Source organism: Dipodomys merriami, unplaced genomic scaffold (genome assembly GCF_024711535.1).
Source record: "Dipodomys merriami isolate MVZ:Mamm:240054 unplaced genomic scaffold, mDipMer1.0.p SCAF_485, whole genome shotgun sequence".
NCBI lineage: Eukaryota > Metazoa > Chordata > Mammalia > Rodentia > Heteromyidae > Dipodomys > Dipodomys merriami.
In genome coordinates, this window is record NW_027206052.1 from 761,482 (window position 1) to 783,077 (window position 21,596).

Genomic DNA, 21,596 nt, shown 5'->3' on the forward strand with positions numbered 1-21,596 from the left:
GGATTACAGGCGTGAGCCACCAGTGCTCCAAAATATAGCCCTTCTTAAGTCCCAAGACTTTCAAGGGATACATGGTGTCAAATCATATATCAAAATCATTTACAGTGTTTTGTTTTGAGCGGTACTGTGATTTGAATTCAGGGCCTATGTTTGATAGACAAGTGTTCTGCCACTTGAGTCAAATTCTCAGGCTTTTTATTGCTTTAAATATTTTGTTGATAGGGTCTTTTTTTTAATTAATAAAAGATATTAGCTGGACACTGATGGCTCATGCCTGCAATCCTAGCTACTCAGGAGGCTGAGATCTGAGGATCATGGTTAGAAGCCAGCCCAGGCAGGAAAATCTGGAGACTCCTCTCCAAGTAACTACCAGAAAACCCGAAGTGGCAGGAACTGTGGCTTAAGTGGTAGAACTCTAGCCTTGAGCTGAAGAGCTCAGGGACAGTGCCCAGGCCCAGAGTTCAAGGCTCACGACTGACAAAAAAAAAAAAAAAAAAAAAGGTATTAGCCAGGTACTGGTGGCTCATGCCTATGATCTCAACTACTCGAGGCTAATATCTGAGGTTCATGGTTCGAAGCCAGCCTGGGCAGGAAATTCATGAGACTCTTATCTCCAATTAAACATAAAAAAACTCAAAGTGGAGCTATGGCTCAAGTGGTAGAGCATTAGCCTTGAGTAAAACACTAAGAGATAGTACCCAGAAGTGGCACAAAAATTATTGTGTGTGTATGTGTGTCAGTCCTGAGACTTAAACTCAGGGCGTGGGAGTTCTCTCTGAGCTTTTTTGTTCAAGGCTAGTGCTCTACCACTTGAGCCACAGCTCTACTTAGAGCTTTTTGGTGCTTAATTGGAGAAAGAGTCTCATAAACTTTCCAACCATAATCATCAGATCTCAGTCTCCTGAGTAGCTGAGTAGGATTACAGGTATGAACCACCAGTGGTTGGTTTCTTCTTTGTGTGTGTGTGTGTGTGTGTGTGTGTGTGTGTGTGTATGTTTGTGTGTGGTGTGTGTGTGTGTGTGACAGCACTAAGGCTGGGCCTACTCTCAATTAGCTTTTTCACTCAAGACTGGTACTTTACCACTTGAGCCACAGCTCCATGTCTAGCTTTTTGCTGGTAATTAAAGTTTCATGAACTTTTCTGATCAAGCTGGCTTTGAACCAAAATCCTCAGATCCCAGCCTTCTGAATAGCTAGGATTATATTGTTGAACCACCGGTGCCCAGCTGACATCTGTGTTTTTATCTGGAGCTATGTTAGATCATGATTCTCCTGCCTGTGATCCCCTACCCTTAGCCTGTTCCTGGGATCATAGGTTTGAGCCACTGCACCAGACATTTGCCTTTTTCACTGAGTTCCCATCAGCATCAGACATGCAAAAGCAATGGGAATAAACTCACCCATGCCTTGGGAGGAGCATAATTCAGAGAAATGGTACCAAACTAGTCCTGTTCTCCAGTATCATACAATGTGAAGGCTAGTTTCTTTTGAAAATGTCTTTGATAAAACTAAAAAAAAAATTATTAACATGTAAAGGGTTTATTATCCTAATAAATAAGGATCTAAGTTATTTTTTGTTGTTTTAATTTCTAATATGACCAATAGTGATAAATATAACCCATATAAACATGAGCTCTTATTGGCTGTCAATACAATTTCAGTACTACTAGGAAATGCATCAGCTGTCCCATGATCTCTTCAAGGTTGAAGGTGGCTGCAGCCTGTTCAGACCCCACATTCCTAGAGCTTGAGAAATGAGTCTTTTTGAAGTAGAGGCTGTTTTTCCTCTCTCCCTCAAGAAGAGACAGTCACTGGAAGAACGATTTTAATGGTTTCCACTCGCAGGAGGAGCAAGGCATACAGGCAGTAATCCCTTCTTGTTCCCTGGACACTATGTCTACTATTAGCTAGGGGGTGATAGTTTGCCCACTATTAGCTAGGGGGTGATAATTGGCCCTTATGGATTAGACCAAGTTCTGGATTCTCAGACTCCCTAATTCACTTAGAATCTCTTTTCTTCCTGATAAAAGTTATGGTGTAGCAAAGTAGAGGGTTAAGAAATCCATATCTAGTAGTGGTATGTGGTGTGTGTGTGTGTGTGTGCATACATGTGCATGTGCACCACTTTGTGTGACTATTTGCTTCAGTGAGTCCTGTGAGCTTGAGGTTCCTCACACCGATCCACTCTCAGAGGTCACATCTTATATCTCCACTGGGAGACAGCTTAGGTCTGCACACGTAAGCTGTTCAGAATGCTTCTCCAATCCTTGATCTTTCCACAATGGTAGAGCTGCTGTGCACATGAGACGGCCTGGCACCTGCAGTGTCTCTAGCCCAGGTAAGGGAGGTGCAGAAGGACAGCGGAGGAGACAGGTCAGCCTCGGGTGCTACTCCCACGCTCTCCTAGGAGCCAGTATGTTCGAACCTTGCCCTTGCCCTGGAGGGAATAAGAAGAGGAGGCTGGAGTGGGGAGTGACATACTCACGTGCCCAAACCACAGGACAGGCTTAGGATGGGAGCCTTGGGACCCTCTAGAACCCAAGGAGTAGTGAAGGCAGAGGGTTCTTTCTTCCTTACCTTCATTTCCACATCCCCTCGAAGCTCCAATTCAAAACCATCAAACTCTTCCAGGACAGCCTTGGTCTCAGAAGACAAGTGGATCTTCAGGGCTGGGTAGGACAAGGGAGAAAGAAGATAGTGAGTACAAGAGACCAGAGGAGGAAGGTGAAGGCAGAGACATCAGGGATTGAAAGTGGTGTAGATTGTGGCTTTCCTACCTTACTTTAGCCCTGGAAATCTCTTAATTCAGAGAAGTCCCACCCCTTTCATGCTATGTCTGGTCCTGGGGATTGAACTCAAGTGCCAGTGGCTCCTATCTGTAATCCTAGCTACTCAGGAGGCTGAGATCTGAGGATTATGGTTCAAAGCCAAGCTGGGCAAGAAAGTCCATGATACTCTTCATTATTTATTTATTTATTTTGGGGGTCAGAGTCTAGCACTGTCCCTGAGCTCTTCTGCTTAAGGCTAATGCTCTACCACTTTAAGCCACAGTGCCACTTCTGGTTTTCACATGGTTAAGTGAAGATAAGAGTCTCACTGGGCTGGGAATGTGGCTTAGTGATAGAGTGCTTGCTTAGCATGTAAGAAGCCTTGAGTTTGATTCCTCAGTAATATATAAACAGAAAAAGCTGGAAGTGGTACTATGGCTGTGGAAGAGCACTAGCCTTGAGCACAGAGAGGCTCACGGACAGTGCTCAGACACTGAGTTCAAGCCCCAGGACTGGTGGGGGAAAAAAAATTCTCCTCACAGACTTTCCTGCTCAGGCTGGCTTCCAAACATGGATCTTCATACCTCAGCCTCTTGAGTAGCTAGGATTATAGGTATAAGTCAGCAGCACCCAGCTTCATGATACTCTTATCTTAATCACCAAAAAGCCAGAAGTGAGTTGTGGTTCAAGTGGTAGAGTGGTAATTTTTAGCACAAAAGTTCAGGGACAGTGCCCAGGCATCTCCTGAGCCTCAAGCCCAAGACCAGCAAGAAAACAAAACAAAACAAAAACCCTGTTCTTTGGATTTGGATCCCTTTTGGGGGACTGGTGATGTATAGTACAGTAATGTCTTGTGATTCTGGGCAGTATCAGCAGCAAGTGAGCCAAATCTCCCAATCTACAGTGCAGGGAAATAATTGTACTCTGAATGTACTGTGTGTCAGCATATTTTGGATGTTGTATTTGCTTTCTACACATCATGTGTATAACACACTCATCTGTGTTTATACACTCAACACTTTAGTTTGTTTTTTTGTGCCGTACTGGGACTTGAACTCAGAGTCTTGCACTGTTGCTTTGCTTTTTCACTCAAGGCTGGTGCTTACTTGAACCATGCCTTCGCTTCTGGCTTTTACTGGCTTTTTACTGGAGATAAGTTTCTTCGACTTTTCTGCTTGTGATGGCTTCAAACTATGATCCTCATGTTGCAGCCTCCAGAATAGCCAGGATTACAATCATGAGCCACCAACGCTCAGCTTAACACTTTTTTAATTTTAATTTTTGCCAGTCCTGGGGCTTGAACTCAGGGCCTGGGCACTGTCCCTGGGCTTCTTTTGCTCAAGGCTAGCACTCTACCACTTAAGCCACAGCAACACTTCCGGCTTTTTCTGTTTATTTGGTACTGAGGAATCTAATCTAGGGCCTCATGCATACTAGGCAAGCACTCTACCACTGAGCCACATTCCTAGCCAGTTTAGCACATTTTGTTTTTGGTGGGTTGTGGGGCTTGAACTCTGGGCTTAGGCACTGTCCCTGAACTCTTCAGCTTAAAGCGAGCGCTCTACCACTTGAGCCACAGCACTACTTCGGTTTTCTAGTGGTTTATTGGAGATAAGAGTCTCACCGACTTTCCTGCTCAGGCTGGCTTTGAACCAAGATCCTCAGATCTCAGCCTCCTGAGTAGCTAGGATTACAGGCGTGAGCCACTGGCGCCTGGCTCAGTTTAACACTTTTATAGGGCTTGAACTCTGGGCCTGGGCGCTGTCCCTCAGCTCTTCAGCTCAAGGCTAGTGCTCTACCACTTGAGCCACAGCGCGCCACTTCCGGTTTTCTGAGTATTTTATTGGAGATAAAAGTCTCACGGCCTTTCCTGCCCAGGCTGGCTTTGAATTGTGATCCTCAAATCTCATTTTTCTAAGTAGCTAAGATTACTGGTGTGAGCCATTGGCGCCCGGCTAAAATAGGTTTTGTAGTAGTTTTGCCTAGCTGTAGACTAAGATTACTGGTGTGAGCCATTGGTGCCCGGCTAAAATAGGTTTTGTAGTAGTTTTGCCTAGCTGTAGACTAATGAAAATGCCCTGAGCAAGCTTAAAGTAGGTGAGAATAAGCTATGAGGTTAGTGGTATTAAACACATTTCTACTATAATATTTTCTACCTAACAACTGTAATTCCATCTAGAGTAGAGGAGCATCTGTATTAGGAGAAAAACTTGGAAGAAGAGCTAAGAGCGTGCACAGAGTGGCCCTTGGTGAGCCCTCCTTCCTCATTCTTCCTCCGAGGGGCACTGTACCTTCTCCATTAGACTCCATTCTTGAAGCTGTGTTGACTGTGTCCCCAAAGAGGCAGTAACGGGGCATCTTCAACCCTACCACACCAGCACATACCGGGCCTGGGAGGGGCAAGGAAGGAACAGAACTGGTCAGTTGTATTGTTCTAAGGGAGAAAAGACGATCAAGGTAGGAGGTAAGATAGGAGGTCCCAGTTTTGTGTGAGTGTGTGAGTGTGAGCATGTGTTATAAGGGGATGAAGTGAATGACTGGGCCCAGGGGTAACTTCCCAGCCCCTTTCCTTCCCCAAGTCCCTGGCAGCCTCACCTGTGTGGATGCCAATCCGCAAGCGCAGCTGCTCCTGGGGCCTGTGACGGATGCGGAAGGAGCGCACGGCATCCAGCAGGGCCAGCGCCATGCGAGCCACCTCGCGAGCATGCAGACGCCCATTACGTACTGGGAGCCCAGACACCACCATGTAGGCATCGCCGATGGTCTCCACCTGTGTGTGTGTGTGTGCGTGTATGTGTGTGTAGAAAAGAACACAGGACAGGAGTTCTGGAATTCTCTTCTCTGGGTCACTGGTCTGCTACCCCATGAGCACTGTCTTTCTGTTGCCCACCCACCTGCAAGGTGCTGTCTGTCCTCTTCCCCCATCTCCAGGGTTTGCTGTTCCTGGGTGCCCCTGTCACTTTCTGCCCATGTCCCTTGGTCTCCTCTCACATTCTGTCGGCCTCTTGGGACTATTTCCCTACCTGGAGTCAGTGTCTAACTGTCTGCCCCTTCCCATCCCTAGCATACCCTCACCTTGTACACATCAAAGTTGTCAATGACAGCATCAAAGCAAGTGTACAAGTCATTGAGCAGTGTCACCACCTGGAAGGTAACAAGAAGCCAAAAGGAATAGGGAGTTAGGGCCTCCACTTGGGCAGGCTGGGCAAAGCAAGTCAGGAGACAGAGCAAGGGATGGAAAATGAATGCCAAACTGACTCACCTGGTCTGCCACCTGTGGCTGAACCCTAGCTTACCTGCATGGGTGTGCTCTCTGCCGACAGGGCTGTGAACCCCACGATGTCGCTGAAGTAGATGGTTACGCTGTCAAAGGCCTCTGCCTGAACTGTCTCCCCACGTTTCAGCTGCTCAGCCACAGAGCTGATGGGACAGGGCAGGCGCAGACCAGAGGGTGAGGTGCTGTGAGAATGAGCTTCGTATGGAAGTGGGGAGAGGGGAAGCAGAGGTACTCACTGAGGCAGAATCTGGTAGAGCAGGGCCTCAGCCTTGCGCTTCTCCTCCAGATAGGCCTGTGTCCGTTCCTCCACCAGCTCCTCCAGGTTGTTGGCATACTGCTCCATGCGGGAGAGCAGGTTATCCAGAATGTTGCTGCTGTTCTCCCTGAGGACCACAGGGTGGAGATGAAGCTGGTGAGGGAGAAGTGGACCTGGAGTGCCCACTTTGCAGACATTGGCTCTACCCAGGCTTAAATGTCAGCCTAACCCCAGCTGTGGATCCCTTGAGAGCATCTGGGCTTGGGATACAGAGGGAGAGCAAAGGAAAAAAGTCATCTCTGATGAAGCTTTAAACATTCATGTCTTGTTCTTTGTGTGTGTGTGTGTGCTAGTCCTGGAGCCCTGACACTGTTCCTCAGCTTTTGTGCTCAAGTCTAATACTGGCACTTGAGCCACAGCTCCACTTCTGGCTTTTTGGTAGTTAACCGAAGAGAGTCTCATAGACTTTCTTGCCTTGGCAGGCTTTGAACTCAATGATCAGATCTCAGCCTAAGGTTACAGGTGTGAGTTACAGTGCCCAGCTTTTTTGTTGTTGTTGTTGGTCATGAGGCTTGAACTCTGAGCCTGGGTACTGTTTCTCAGCTCTTCAGCTCAAGGTTAATGCTCTACCACTTGAGCCACAGTGCCATTTCCAGTTTTCTGAGTGGTTTATTGAAGATAATAGTCTCATGGACTTTTGTGTCCAGGCTGGCTTTGAACCGTGATCCTCAGATCTCAGCCTCCTGAATAGCTAGTATTACAGGTCTGAGCCACCGGCACCCGGCTTTTTTTTTTTTTTTTTTTTTTTTTTTTTAGTATACTCATAATGGACTTGAACTCAGGACCTAGAGTTCTCCCTTAGTTTTTCTCTCAAGGCTTGAGCCATACCACCATTTCTGGCTACTTGCTGATTTATTGGAGATAAAGAGTTTCTCTGAAAACCACACGCCTACAGTCAGCTGATATTTGACCAAGGAGCCAAAGACATACAGTGGAAGAAACACAGCCTCTTCAACTACTGGTGCTGGGAAAACTGGGCGGCCACATGCAGAAAACTAAAAGTGGACCCCAGCCTATCACCATGCACCAACATCAACTCAAAATGGATTAAAGACCTTAACATCAAACCTGAAACTACTGCAGGACAGAGTAGGAGAGACACTTGAACTTATAGGCACAGGAAGGAACTTCCTGAACAGAGTCCCAGGGTCACAACAAATTGGAGAAAGACTTGACAAATGGGACTTCCTTAAAATAAAAAGTTTCTGCACAGCTAAAGCTATAGCAACCAAGCTAGAAAGACAACCAACTAATTGGGAAAAAATATTTGCCAGCAGTATATCAGACAAGGAGTTAATATCCAGTATATACAGGGAACTCAAGAAACTAATCCCTCCCAAACCTAACAAACCAATTACTAAATGGGCAAGGGAACTAAAGAGGGACTTCTCAGATGAAGAAATAAAAATGGCAAAGAAACACATGAGGAAATGTTCACCATCCCTGGTAGTGAAGGAAATGCAAATAAAGACAACCCTGAGATACCACCTTATCCCAGTCAGAATGGCCCACATCCTCAAGTCAGCCAACAACAAATGCTGGAGGGGATGCGGAGAAAGAGGAACCCTATTACACTGCTGGTGGGAATGTACACTTATACAACCACTTTGGAAAGCAGTCTGGAGGGTTCTCAGAAAGCTAAATATTGACCACCCTTATGACCCAGTCATACCACTTCTAGGCATCTATCCTGAGCAACAGGAACCAGTATACAAGGACACATGCACCTCCATGTTCACTGCAGCACTGTTCACAATAGCCAGGATATAGAAACAACTCAGCTGTCCCACCACAGATGAATGGATCCAAAAATTGTGGTATCGATACACAATGGAATGTTATGCAGCCATTAGAAAGAACAAAATAATGGCATATTCAGGGAAATGGATGGAGCTAGAAGAAATCATGTTGAGCGAGGTAAGCCAAGAGCAAAGAGACAAACGGCACATGGTCTCCCTGATAAGTGGATGTTAAATCCAAAATGTAAGATGATACAACAAAATTAACAAGACTTAAGAAACAAAGAAAGTCGGGCGCTGGTGTCTATGCTTTCAATAGATCTGAGGATTGAGGTTCAAAGCCAGTCTGGGCAGGAAAGTCCGTGAGACTCATCTCCAATAAACCACTAGAAAACCAGAAGTGGCGCTGTAGTCTGCTTGCCTTGAGCTGAAGAGTGCAAGGACAGCACCCAAGCCCAGAGTTCAAGCCCCATGACTGACAAAAAAAAAAAAAAAAAAGGAAAAGAAAAGAAAAGAAACAAAGGACTTCCACTCATCTGGTCGAGTCACTACTAAATAACCCCACGCTGCTGATCACATATATTGTATATATGTGCACACCGGAGGGAAACCAGGAGGACGACACAGAACTAGAGGGAATCAAGGAAAAAACAACAGCGGAATCCATCAGCTGCACTAGACATTGACAAAAATGAACTAAGCAACTCAATGGCAGCGATGGGAGGGAGGGAACAAGTGGGAAAGAGGGAACAGCTGATGCTATGCAAAACAAAAGAAATGTACATATCACCCAGTGTGGAAGAAATAACTATTGCAAAGCTCATAGAATTCATAAATGTTATAGATCATGATAGACAATTTGCCCCATAAAAGTTAGAATGTGTTTGTAACTTTAACTAAGCATCACTATAATACTGTGAAATTTGGGAAATGATGTAACCACTTAATCACAATAAAAAATTTTGAAAAGATCTGAAAAAAAAAAAAAAGAGTTTCTCTGACTCATCTACCTGGGCTGACTTGTCAACCTGGACCCTCAGATCTGTTTCCTGAGTAACTAGGATTACAGGTGTGCGATTTTTGTTGAATACAAGATAGATTGGCTGAGGACTAAAGAGGCAGATGCGTGTGTCTGAGAGTACTGGCCCCAGTGAGTCCCCTGGAAAGGGAGACTGAAGGACTGGGGCTGGAGCTTTGAGGAGAGAGGTGGGCAAGGCTATGGGAAGGACGTAGGAGGCCAGGAGAATATGGTCTATTTATTCTGCACACCACTTAAAAGTCTGCGGCCAGTGTGGAGGGTGGACAGGAAAGGATGTGGGCTGATGGTGGTAGAGGAAAGGGGTATGAATCCTAGGAGACTTTGGGGACAGCTAAGTCATTTAGCACTTGCAGAGTGTTGGGGCTCCCTCTGAGGCTGCAGGAACAGGCTTAAGTGTGAGGTTTAGGAGGGCTGGTGTGGCTATATGGGGAACCAACACTAATATTAGTGACCTGTTAAACTTGCGCAGCGTCAGGCGGATCTGCTGGAAGGGTGGCCGCTCCTGTGGGTCCTCAGCCCAGCACCTCTGCATCAGATGTCCTATCTCTTCCAGATGGCTCTGCAGTGTCAGGGAAGGCCGGAAGGGGGGCTTCTCACCCCGAGTCACACGCTCGATGATCTCTGTATTGGGAGGAGAGGAACTAAGAGGTAGGGATGAGCCAAGGACTCAGTCAGAGTTGGGACAAGCAGCTAAGGTAGTTTGGGGATACTCAGGACCAGGGCATGGGGGCAGAGGCTGGCAGGAGACTAGTCATCAGGGCAAAGTGTGGTGGCTAGAACCCACTCCACAAGGAATGGTTTGGCGTCTTTCCAGAGGTCCTTCTCCCTGAGGGTAGAACTAACTGAGACTGGTAGGGGTAAGGGGCAATATGGTCCTCTCACCTTTTGGGCTGAGGTCCAGACCTTCTACGTGGAAGACCCCACACCTAAGGGCAATCTCCTGGAGGATGATCCCAAAGCTGTACACATCACCAGCCTGGGAGCCCCGGGCAGGGGGTGAAGCCATTCGCAGGAGCTCTGGGGCTGTCCATAACTTTTCTGTGGGTCAGAGGTCGGGAGTCACGGGGCAAGGGGGCCCCCAAGCTAAAAGATAAGGGACTTTACATTCCAGTGGGAAAAGAAAAACTAACACATGAATATGGGGAAACAATGCAATGATAAAAGTAAAACAGAAGAGTGTGGTAAAGCTGGGAAAGGAGCTTCAGAGGGGGAGCAGGATTAAGTAAAGCTTTGAGCTGGTCCTGGTAGTGCATGCCTGGAATCCCAACTACTCAGGAGGATTGTGGTTGGAGGTCATTTTTTGAGGCCCTATCTGAAAAAATAAACTAAACAAGGACTGGAGGAAGGGGCGGGGGCAGTTTCCAAGTGATAGGGTGCCCCCCTAGCAAGCGTGAGGCCCTAAGTTCAAACTTTAGCACCACCAAGGGGAAAAAAATGCTTTGAACCAGGCTGTGGTTGGGATTGGTCTGGATATACTGCAGATGTTGAGATCTAGAAGACGCCTAAACACAACTTAAATCTGACTGGCCTCTTTTGTGGTTTTATTTAGTTAGCTATTTTTATGGTGCTGGGGATCAAATCCAGGGCCTCACACACATGCTAGGCAAGCACTCTACTACTAAGCTACCATTCCAGCCCACCTCCCCCTTTTTATTGATGAGAATTTGGTCCAGAGGTAGGAGAGGCACACTTAAACCCAACTAAGGCCAGGCCTCAGTGTCTTTACTGGGCTAGGCCAGCAGTAGATGCTAGGGGTCAAGACTTAGGCTCACTGGCAAACAGGATGTGTCCTTGCTCTGGCTCTGGGTCTCTGAAGCTCTCCAGCCCGTAGTCGGTGATCTTAAGCACAAAGCGACCGTCTACCACGCAGTTGGATGACTTGAGGTTCCCATGGGAGCAAATGGCTCCATTGTGGAGAAACAGCATTCCCTGGGAAAGTTGGGGAGGCAAAAGTCATGAGCCTGGTCAAGAGGAGAAGCATACCTTTTCTCCCCTGTCCCCATCTGATAGGCTCTTCTGGGCTTACTTTGACAATGTCATTGGTGAGTGAGTACCGGAACATCCAGTCCAAGGTGATGCTCTCATTCTCCAAGATGTCCTACTGGGGCAGTGAGAGTCAGACCTGTACCCTGCAGACCTCCTGGGAGCAGGGGGAGGGTACCAGGGTCCTATCAACCTAAGCTGGTAGAAAAGACAGGCCTTTGGATTTCCTCTAAGGTCATCATCCTCCCTCGACTCCATTTAGTAGATGGGGGCCAATAAAAGCCAGAAAAACAGGCCTGCCTGGGGTCATATGACTAGTCAAGAGCAAACCCAGGAGAGCTGGGTGTTGGTGGCTTATGCCTGTAATCTAACCACTCAAGAGGCTAAGATCTGAGTTCAAAGCCAACCTGGAAAAGGAAGCTCAGAGAGAAGAGACTTTTATCTCTAATGAACAGAAAAAGGTTAGAAATGGAGCTGTGGGTCGAGTGGTTGAGTGCCAGCCTCGAGAGGGAAAGTCAAGAGTGTGAGGCCTTGAGTTCAAGCCCCAGTCCTGGCACACAAAAAAAGAAAAGAGCAAGGGTTAGAACTCAGGCTTCCTGACCATCCCCCTGGTTCTTACCTGCAGGCTCCCACGGGGACAGTACTCTGTGAGGATGCAGATGTTGGGGGGATCTGTACAGGCACCCACAAATCTAGTCAGGTGTTCATTCTGCACATCCCGCATCTGCAGGGGAGGGACAGCATCAGGGGTGTGGTAAAACCCTCACTCCTCACCAAGTTTCCAGCTGGCTTCAGGGATCCCTCACTCTTCCTCACTCTCGAATCATTTTCTGTAGACACGGCTGAGACCTTCCCGTGATTCCCACCTGTTAGTCAGCCCGTCCTCCCCCAGAATCTGCCTCCTCCTCCCTCTGCAAGCATGTCCTCCACTCCCACAGGGCCATCAAGTGTGATCCCTCAAGAAGCTTTCCTGGCATCCAGTGATCTCTCTTCTTATGACTGATTCTCGTGCTTACCAAGATGCAAGACCCATCCCAGACTACAGTCCCTAGCTTTGCTAGGCCGGGTCCCTGCGTAACAGTTCTGCTGGTCCACCCTCTTGGGTCCCCATGGAACCTTCCCCAGGCCACTGGCTCATTCCCCCATATTACATGCTTCAGTTCAAACAGGACTTTTCGTGTCAGCTCAATACGTTTACGGTTCACGTGTTTCACAGCCACGAGGTTACCCTGGGTAAGGAATAGAGACCGTTGCTGTGCAGGGCATGGCCTGATTCCCTGGGAATGCCACCTGCTCCCGACAACCCACATCTGCCCCCATGACTCCCTCAGGACCCTCCCTCAGCCCTCAAAGCATACTTCCCCCCCCCCCACAATGAACCAGAAAAAGATTGGAAATGAAGCTTGCCTCCCTACCCCCTCCCCCAGACCCACCTTATAGTATGCTGTCTTGGCAAAGACTTGGAACTGGCCCTCTGTGGTTAGCAAGGAACCATAATTGGAGCCTCTCTATAGGGTTGGAGAGTAGAAGTGTGGTTAGCTCAGGGGCAGTCTGTATCTTGGGTACCCTGCCTTAATTTTTGTGTTACCCTTCCTTACATCCCTCATGAGGATTAATTTGTGTATACACACAGACAGACAGACAGACAGATAGACAGACAGACACACACACACACACATACACACACACACACACACACGAGCAACTTGCTTGGCTGGTATTTTACCATTTGAACCGTATCTCCAGCCTGCTGAGTTTTTTTTCTTCCTTCCTCTCTCTTTCTTACTTCTCCTCCCTTCCCCGACCTTCTCCTCCTTTCCTTTCCCGTGTGCCAATACTGGAGTTTGATGGAGTTTGAACTCAGGGACCTGAGAGCAGTCCCTTAGCTTTTCTTTCTTCCTTCCTTCCTTCCTTCCATTCGCTCTTTCCTTTTTTTTTTTGCCAGTCCTGAGGCTTGAACTTAGGGCCTGGGCACTGTCTAGGCAAGCACTCTACCACTGAGCCACACTCCCAGACCAACCTTAGCTTTTTATTTGAACCATAGCTCTACGACTACCTTTTTGGTGGTTAATTAGAGATAAGAGTCTCAAGGACTTTCTTGCCTGGGCTGGCTTTGAACCTTGGTCCTCAGATCTCAGCCTCCTGAGTTGTTAGGATTACAGGAGTGAGGGCTGGGAACGTGGCTTAAGTGCTAGAGTACTTGCCTAACAGGCATGAAGCCCTGGGTTTGATTCCTCAGTATCACGTAAACAGAAAGGGCCAGAAGTGGCGCTATGGCTCAAGTTGTAGAGTGCTAGCCTTGAGCAAAAGAAGTCCGGGGACAGTGCCTAGGCCCTGAGTTCAAGCCCCAGGACTGGCCAAAAAAAAAAAAAAAAAAAAAGATTACAGAAATGAGCCACTGACACTAGGCTATTGCTAGTTATTTTGTAGATAAAATCTCTTGGATTTTTCAGCCCAGTCTGGCTCTGAACTTTGATCCTCTGAATCTCAGCTTCCTGAGTTACTAGGATTACAGGCTTACACTACCAGCACCTGGCCAACTTGTTTATATTTGTGTGTTCACACGCTATCTCTTTTTACCTTCGTGGCTCTTTTGCTGTAATCTTGTCTTAAGACTGTCTCTGAGACAGAAGGTGACTTACTCAAGGTCACACAGCAAGGAAGGCATAGCTTAGTGTAAAACCTTGTTTTTTTACTTTACCCATCAGGCATTGCTTTCAGTACCCAGCTTCCCCACAGTCACCAGCATTCCTCGAACCCAGCCCCCAATGCCAGTGTTCTCACCCCACTCAGGGTCAGCCGGCTGCCCGCGCTCCGGAGATGCCTCTCAAGGCTGCTGGGCTGCAGGTCCTCCCAGCGTACGCGCCACAGCTCTGAAGCCAGCTCCTTCTCCAGCTGCATCTTCCTGGGGCATGATGCCTGCACCTGAGCCCCTGACCTGGTAGGGGTGCTCAGCAGCCCTTCCTCAGAGCCCTACGAGGTCTCCATGTGCTAAGACATTGGTGGGAGAATTCTCTGTCCTGGGTCAGGAGGTATGGGTAAAATTCTGCCTCCCTGGGGATGCCGGGGTACTCAATCTCAATGTCCTCCTTTAGCAACTGGGGGAGCCTTCATATTTGCTTCAACTTTAATCGTGTGTATGATTAAAGCCTAACACACAATACTCGCTTAATCACCATTGATTTTCTTCCTCCTCTTTCCTGCCCAATTAACTTCCCCTGGGCTTTCATTTCCGCCTCCACTGGAAGGCAGGAACAGGGCTCATTCATCCCTCACCTCCCTTGTCTCCACCCCAGGTTGGGCACCTGGTACCCAGCATAGCCCAGCATCTTAGCTCAACGAACATGGGCCCAATTCCTAGAGGATTGGAATCACTGCCTTTTCCATCAGGCCTCAGGGCAGCAAGGAAAACCAGAATCCACTCTGCTGTGATGACAAGCCCCAACTTCTCCGCTCCTTCTTACATCCAGACCCTCCCAAACCATGCCTATCCTTCCCCTCTTCTGCTGTCTTCAGTCCCACCTTCCTCCTGACCTTCTGCTGTTCTCCATTCACCTCTTCCTCATTCCCTCTGGGTTCCTCCCATCTCCCCAGCCTCAGCCAGCATCCCCCCCACCCCACCCCGCCACAGCTCACCTGTAGATGAAGAAGGAGACTATCAGGATGCTGAGCAGGGAGAGGCTGCCCACCAAAGCCAGCACCTCCAGGGTGGAAAAGTGGTCTGCGTGAGAGTCCAAGAGAGATTTGGGTTAGACAGCAGGAGGAAGAACCTTCAACTAGTCCATCAGTGAACTGAGATGACAGATGAAAGGAAGAAAATGGAAGAGGATGCCCTGGCCCCAGAAAAGCCTCAGGTGGGGAGGAGACAACATCTCCAGAATGGAGGCTGGAGAACTAAGGCCAGTCACCTTGGTTGCAGGCTGGGTCCTCATTGTCGAAGCCACATTTAGGGATGTCAGGGGGAGGGTATCCCAGGGGCCAGTAGAGTTGGCGCCCTGACACAGCCACCAGCTCTTGGGAAGTGCCATTGTAGTTCAGTACAACCTATGGAAAAGCAGCAGTGGTGGGTGGCAAGCACCTGACATGTGGCCTCCAGTAGTGGAATCCTGTCTCCCACCTGTTTTCAGGGCCTGCATCTGGGCTGCCAAACTCTTCACGGAACCCCTGCTGCTGTGACTCTGTACAGAGACCTCAGACCCATGTTCTTTTTTTTTTTTTTTTTTTTTTTGGTCGGTCGTGGGGGGTTGAACTTGGCTTGGGCGCTGTCCCTCAGCTCTTCAGCTCAAGGTGAGCACTGGAGCCAAGCGCCACTTCCAGTTTTCTGAGTGGTTTATTGGAGATAAGAGTCTCATGGAGTCAGGCACCGGTGGCTCCTTGTAATCCTAGCTACTCAGGAGGCTGAGATCTGAGGATTGCGGTTCAAAGCCAGCCTGTGCAGGAAAGCCCGTGAAACTCTTATCTCCAATAAACCACCAGAAAACCAGAAGGGGCATTGTAGCTCAAGTGGTAGAGCACTAGCCTTGAGCTGAAGAGCTGAGGGACAGAGCTCAGGCCCAGAGTTCAGGCCCCATGACCAACACAAAAAGAATCTCATGGACTTTCGTGACCGAGCTGGCTTTGACATGAACTTTCGTGCCTGAGCTGGCTTTGAACTTCGATCCTCAGATCTCAGCCTCGTGAGTAGCTAGGATTACTGGTGTGAGCCACTGGTGCCTGGCATAGAGCCATATTTTTGCCAAGCAAGAGCACACCATGCCCTAACTAAGTTCAAGCCCCAGTGTCAGCCACAAAAACAGAGGAGCCAGGTGCCAGTAGCTCAAGCCTGTAATCCTAGCTTCTCAGGGGGCTGAGATCTGAAGATGGAGGTTCAAAGTCAGTCCAGGCAGAAAAATCCATGAGACTCTTTTCTCCAAATAATCACGAAAAACCCAAAAAACAACAACAACAAAAAAGAACTTTATAGGGAAACCTCCACACAGAGCCTTACTCTTACATTCACAGGGTTTATGATTTTGCTCGAAGCACAGAAACAACCTTTTATCCTCCTTCCCAAATTTCCATGTCCCCTTCTCCCAAAAGCCTTCCCTGGATGAGCTGATCCTTGTGCTTTTGGCCTGGGCCAATCCCTGTCCACTGTACTTCCAGAGCTGTTCATATGCATGTTTCTTGGCCCAGAGTCCCTGTCTCTGCAGGGTAGGAGTCCCACCCACCTTATGAGTGCCCTAAGAGAAGACTGTGCTCACTCCTCCAGCACAGTTCCCTGAGGACAATGCCTGAGTCCCTGTCATTCTGATTGTTCCCCCAGACTGGAGCTGGTCTGTCTTATCCAGGGCTCTGGTAGGTGTCTGGACCTGTGACCACAGAATAGACCGGTGCCCTGGTAGGGATATAGAAGGAATGTAGGAGGACGAGATGGCACTGTTTTCTGGGTGAACAAACTTACTCTGAAGGCACCAGTATCAGGATCCATATCCCAGAGGGAGAAGTCTGTCTCCCGGTCTCCACGGCTGTCGATCTTGAGGTATCCCATCACACCTGTGGACATGGGGGAAGATGGCTGTCCTAAGAGAATGGAAAGTTAGAGAGATCCCACTCCATCTCTCATTCTCTGCTCTTTAATGGGCATTCATGCGTGTGTGCACACACACAGAGTAACAACAAAAGAGAATGTTGTGGGCTGGAAATGTGGCTTAGTGGTAGAGTGCTTGCCTAGCATGCAGGAAGCCTTGGGTTCAATTCCTCAGCACCACGTACACAGAAAAGGCTAGAAGTGGTGCTGTGGCTCAAGTGGTAGAGCGCTATCCTTGAGCACAGGGAGGCTCAGGGACAGTGCCTCGGCCCACTGGTTGGGGACAGCTGTCAACCTATGTTCAGTAGCTTTAGGCTTCTTGTAGCCTCCTGCTGGGGCATCTGGGTCTCCTCTCCACCCCCGAAGGTAGCCCCTTCCAGCCACCTCCAGGCCCTGACCTTGGAAACTTCGGTTCCACATCCGCTGAGTGATGTCCTCCCCGTCAGTGACAGTTCCCCCTTGTGCCAGAGTCTCTGTCACTGCCTGGATATAGAGCAGAAGCCCATCATGGAAGGATGCTGGGATGATGTTCTCCTGTGGGGCAAACAGAGTTTAGTCAGGATAGCATAGATGAAGGGCACAGAGTACGGTGCTAAGGCAGTGCCTGGGGATGGGAGCAGGATGCACTGGCAGCTTGGAAGGAGGTACAGAAGACAACAACCGTATCACAGAGAGCTGTGACTACTTTACAAATGCCATCACACCGAGTGCTGGTGGCTCACACGTGTACTCCTAGCTACTCAGGAGGCTGAGATCTGAGGATCACGGTTCGAAGCCACCTTGGGCAGGGAAGTCTGTGAGACTCTTACCTCCAATTAATCACTAGAAAACCAGAAGTGGCCCTGTGGCTCAAAGTGGTAGAATGCTAGCCTTGAGTAAAAGAGCTCAGGGACAGCTCCCAGGCCCAGAGTTCAAGCTCTATGACAGAGAGAAAGGGGGGGGAGAAGAAGAAGAAGAAGAAGAAGAAGAAGAAGAAGAAGAAGAAGAAGAAGAAGAAGAAGAGGAAGAGGAGGAGGAGGAGGAGGAGGAGGAGGAGGAGGAGGAGGAAGAGGAGGAGGAGGAGGAGGAGGAAGAAGAGGAGGAGGAGGAAGAAGAGGAAGGAATGGAGGGAGGGAAGAAGGGAGGGAGGGAGGGAAGGAGGGAAGAATGGAGGGAGGGAGAGAGAAAAAGATGTCATCACTGACCACTGCTCTCTGAATCTCACTAGGCAGGTGGGGGAAGACACGTCATCCTTCTGGTTTTGATGAAGACTCTGCCCCTCCAACAAAGATGAGATTCAGAAACAACAGGAAAGGAGAGAAAAGGGAGGCCAGGGACTCCTGGGAAGGTTGAGAACCAGGATGGAGACTTCCAGAGCACCACGAAGTAGGAGCCAGAGATCCACACTGAAGGGCCCCAGTACCCACTCCTACCAGACCATCCTCCAGGGTGAAGTTGAATTGTTCCTGAGCCAAGCGTTTTAGCTGCATCAGAAATTCCAAGTACTCAGGATTATCTGGGTCTTTATAAGCGATGATTTTGGCAGCCTAAGGAAGAGGTAAATGGAGAAGAGAGAGCTAGGAGCTGACTCCATCCTCCAATACCCCTGGGGCCCCAGTTGTCTGTGATCCAGCACGTAGACCTGCCTCTATGCTTAGGTCAAGGTCAAGCTGGACTCTGTCCTGCATGAGGTGATGCTTGCCCTTAAGCAAGTTATTCAAGTCCCTCCCATTTCAAAGTTGTTTTCTTATTTAGTTTTCTGGCTCTGTCCTCCCACATATTTCATTGCCTAACTCTCTATGAATATCAAAAACCTCTTTTCAGGGTGGGGAAGGTGGCTCAGTGATAGAGCGCTTGCCTTGCATGCATGAGACCTTGGGTTTGATTCCTCAGCACCACATAAGCAGAAAAATAAAAGCTGGAAGTGGTGCTGTGGCTCAAGTGGTAGAGCGCTAGCCTTGAGCTGAAGAGCTGAGGGACAGCGCCCAGGCCCAGAGTTCAGGCCCCATGACCGACTGAAACACAACAACAACAACAACAACAACAACAAACCGCTCTTTTCTAGCTGGACACAGTGGGGCACATCTGTAATCTTAGCACTCAGGAAGCTGACTGGGTTCTTTTACCAAGCTGGGTGTGGATGGCTCGTGCCTGTAGTCCTAAGTACTCAGGAGACTGAGATTTGAGGATCATGGTTGAAAGCCAGTCTGGGCAGGAAAGTTCATTGATACTTTGTTTTTTCCCTTTTGTCAGTCAGTGGAGCTTGAATTCAGGGCCTGGGCACTGTCCCTGAGCTTTTTCACTCAAGTCTAGTACTCTACCACTTTGAGCCACAGTGCCACTTCTGGTTTACTCTAGTGGTTATTTGGAGATAAGAGTCTCATGGACTTTCCCATTCGGGTTGGCTTTGAACTGCAATCCTCAGATCTTAGCCTCCTCCTGAGTACCTAAGATTACAGATGTGAGCCACCAGCTCCTGGCTCATTGAGACTCTTATTTCCAATTAACCACCCAAAAATTGGAAGTGGAGCTGTGGCTCAAGTGGTAGAGTATCAGCCTTAAGGGGAAAAAGCTGAGAGAGATAGCACTTAGGGTCTGAGTTCAAGCCCTAGTACTAGCACAAGAAGAAAAAAAAAAGTTCTATCAGGCTTGGGTATCCTGTCTAAAACAACAAGAAACCAACCAAACGAACAAACAAACTCCCTGTTTTCTGAAATCCTTTTAGATTATGTTGGAGCCCAGTGTTCCAGATTTTGTGCCCCTAGCTCAGAGACTCACAGCTTCGGTTTCAAAAGGCAAGTTCTCACCTGGAAGGCCTGGCGGGCACTGGCATCCTGCCCGTCTCCTCTCTCCCAGGGCCTGCGTGGAGCAGCACCCTGTGTCCCTTGCAGGCTTTGCCCAAAGATATCAAGGTGGAAGAAAACATAGTCCTCCCCAGTGAGGCCAATGTCCAGGGCCAGCAGCATCAGGGTCCTGAAGGTGTCTGGGGGGCTGCAGATGTAGATGACTGGAGGGGAAGAGAGTCAGAGAGGGAGAGGGGCAGCTTGCTGGGTGGGGGGGAGGGGAGGAGACATTCTCAGCTGGTGGCAGTTAAATGGCAACTCCAGGCCCAGTCATAGGCAAGGCCAGGAGAAAGATGAAGAAAAGTAGGAGGAGGTGTGGAGGGTGGAAGGAAAAGGAGCAGAGCCGAGGGGAGAAGGGAAGAGAGGACGGATTGAAAGGCCTAGGGACAGAAGGGTGGGCTGGAGAACGAATGCGGAGAAGGTGCGGGTGAGCCAGGCAGGGAGAGGCTGGAGGAGGGGAGAAGGCCGCAACACGCAGGGAAGAGAAAGCAGCCGAGAAAAAAAAGGCGGATGGAACATGCTAAGAGTGCTAAATCCAGGCTCTCTCTCCCTTCTATTTAACTCGGCAGGGTGCGTGGGGGCAGGGGGAGGGGAGGCCGGGATGGGACAGAGGGTAGGAACATACATGGGGGCGTTGGTGGGGGAGACGGAGAGAAGGAACTGCAGAGTCGGATAGGAAGTTACTGGACAGACTGGGGCAGGAATGAAAATCAGACCGGCCTAGAGAAGGGAGGGGAACGCTGGTGCCTAGGCCAGATGAAAGAGAAGGGCCTAGCGGCCTCTCACCTCGGCCCTTGCGCCGCACGGTGCGCAGCAGCAGGGTGTAGTGGTCGCGGTCGCCCTCGGCGAACCCCAGATGGTCGATGGTGATGTTGAGGCGGTCCTGGACGCGCATGTACAGCCCCTCCACCACGAAGAAGCAGTGTTGGTCGTCGCCGGGCCGGTAGGCGTAGAGCACCAGCGCCTGGCGCTCCCAGCCCAGCCGTCGGTGCAGCGCCGCCACGAAGTCGCCCAGCTTGGCGTGGCTGGGCCCCGCGCGGGTGGTCAGTGCGAACTCTTCCTTGACCCCGAAGCCCACCGCCGGGGCCCCCGCGGTCAGCAACGGCACCCGCCAGTGCGCCGTGAAGCGGCCCACCGGAGCGGCGGCGTACACGCAGCCGGGGCCCAGGAACACGGCCGGGTGGTGTTCCCACTCGAGATCCACCGCGGCCAGGGGGGCGGCGGTGTCGGAGCAGACGCCCAGCGCGTTCTCGCTGCTCCCCAACACGGTGCGGACCGTCCAGCCCGGCAGCAGATCGGGGCGCGCCTTCACCCGGGCGAGTGCCAGCTGCACGGCCGGTCCCACGCGCGCCCAGGACCACGGGTACGAGGTGTTGGCCAGAGGCAGCACCACGGCTACCGTCAGGGTGTCTGCATGGCTGCCCGGGAGCAGCAGCAGCAGGGGCAGGGGCAGCAGCAGCGGTACCAGGCAGCGCGCGCGGGCGCAGGCAGGGCGCGGGGGGTCCGGCATGGCCTCAGTGGGCATCGCAGCTGGCGAGCGCTGTCACCATGGTCTCCGACGCCGGTGTCGGACTCAGCGGCCCATCCCGGGCTCCGTTGGGGGGGTTGGGAGGGTTCGGGTGCTGGAAGGAGCGGATCGGATCGAGGGTGCTTCCACAGGGCGCGCTTTTCCTCCTGCGACGGTCCGGGTGGAGAAGCGCGAGAGGCTGGGCGCGCGCGGAGGGCGTCGCCCAGCAGGTGGGAGCGAGAAGGAGAGCGCCCCGCGGGAGGCGATTCCCCCCCCCCCCACGATGTGAGCGAGCGACGGAGCGAGCGAGCCAGAGCTAGGAAGCCAAAGAAGCCAGCGCTCGGTGGAGCAGGGCGGGCGCGGCGGGCGCGCGGGACGGCAGGGGAGTTGGTGTCGGTCGACGCGCGTGAGCGCCTGGCCCGGACAGTGTGCCAGAGGGGGCGTCCGGCCGGCCCGAGTCTGTGCCTTGCGGCGGGAGGGGGGGTACGTTGGAGGGGCGACGAGGACCGCAGCCAAGCTCCGAAACCCTCCCTCCCGGCGCCTTCCCCTCCCAGCCTGGGAGCCCGCGGAGCCCGC

General features: G+C 50.4%; 1 protein-coding gene across 3 annotated transcripts; it reads right to left on the reverse strand.

Moving 5' to 3' along the window:
* Nucleotides 1-1,567: 1,567 nt before the first annotated feature.
* LOC138809120 (atrial natriuretic peptide receptor 1) lies at nucleotides 1,568-21,278 on the reverse strand. Of its 3 annotated transcripts, none has more exons than XM_069995542.1 (22): nucleotides 20,300-21,278; nucleotides 19,478-19,677; nucleotides 18,104-18,217; nucleotides 17,090-17,225; nucleotides 16,566-16,657; nucleotides 15,031-15,166; nucleotides 14,759-14,843; nucleotides 13,907-14,027; nucleotides 12,556-12,630; nucleotides 12,274-12,351; nucleotides 11,742-11,846; nucleotides 11,166-11,237; nucleotides 10,912-11,068; nucleotides 10,022-10,177; nucleotides 9,592-9,760; nucleotides 6,282-6,419; nucleotides 6,065-6,188; nucleotides 5,844-5,912; nucleotides 5,364-5,538; nucleotides 5,060-5,158; nucleotides 2,578-2,669; nucleotides 1,568-2,437 (listed from the first exon to the last, which is right to left on the reverse strand). In XM_069995542.1, the coding sequence occupies exons 1-22, from the start codon at nucleotides 21,036-21,038 to the stop codon at nucleotides 2,375-2,377; spliced, it is 3,195 nt and encodes a 1,064-aa protein (XP_069851643.1). In that variant the 5' UTR covers nucleotides 21,039-21,278; the 3' UTR covers nucleotides 1,568-2,374. The 3 variants fall into 3 exon arrangements, with proteins under 3 accessions (XP_069851643.1, XP_069851642.1, XP_069851644.1); XM_069995541.1 differs by having other exon boundaries at nucleotides 6,282-6,428; nucleotides 20,300-21,277; XM_069995543.1 differs by lacking the exon at nucleotides 10,022-10,177 and having other exon boundaries at nucleotides 6,282-6,428; nucleotides 20,300-21,277.
* Between the last annotated feature and the right edge of the window lie 318 nt (nucleotides 21,279-21,596).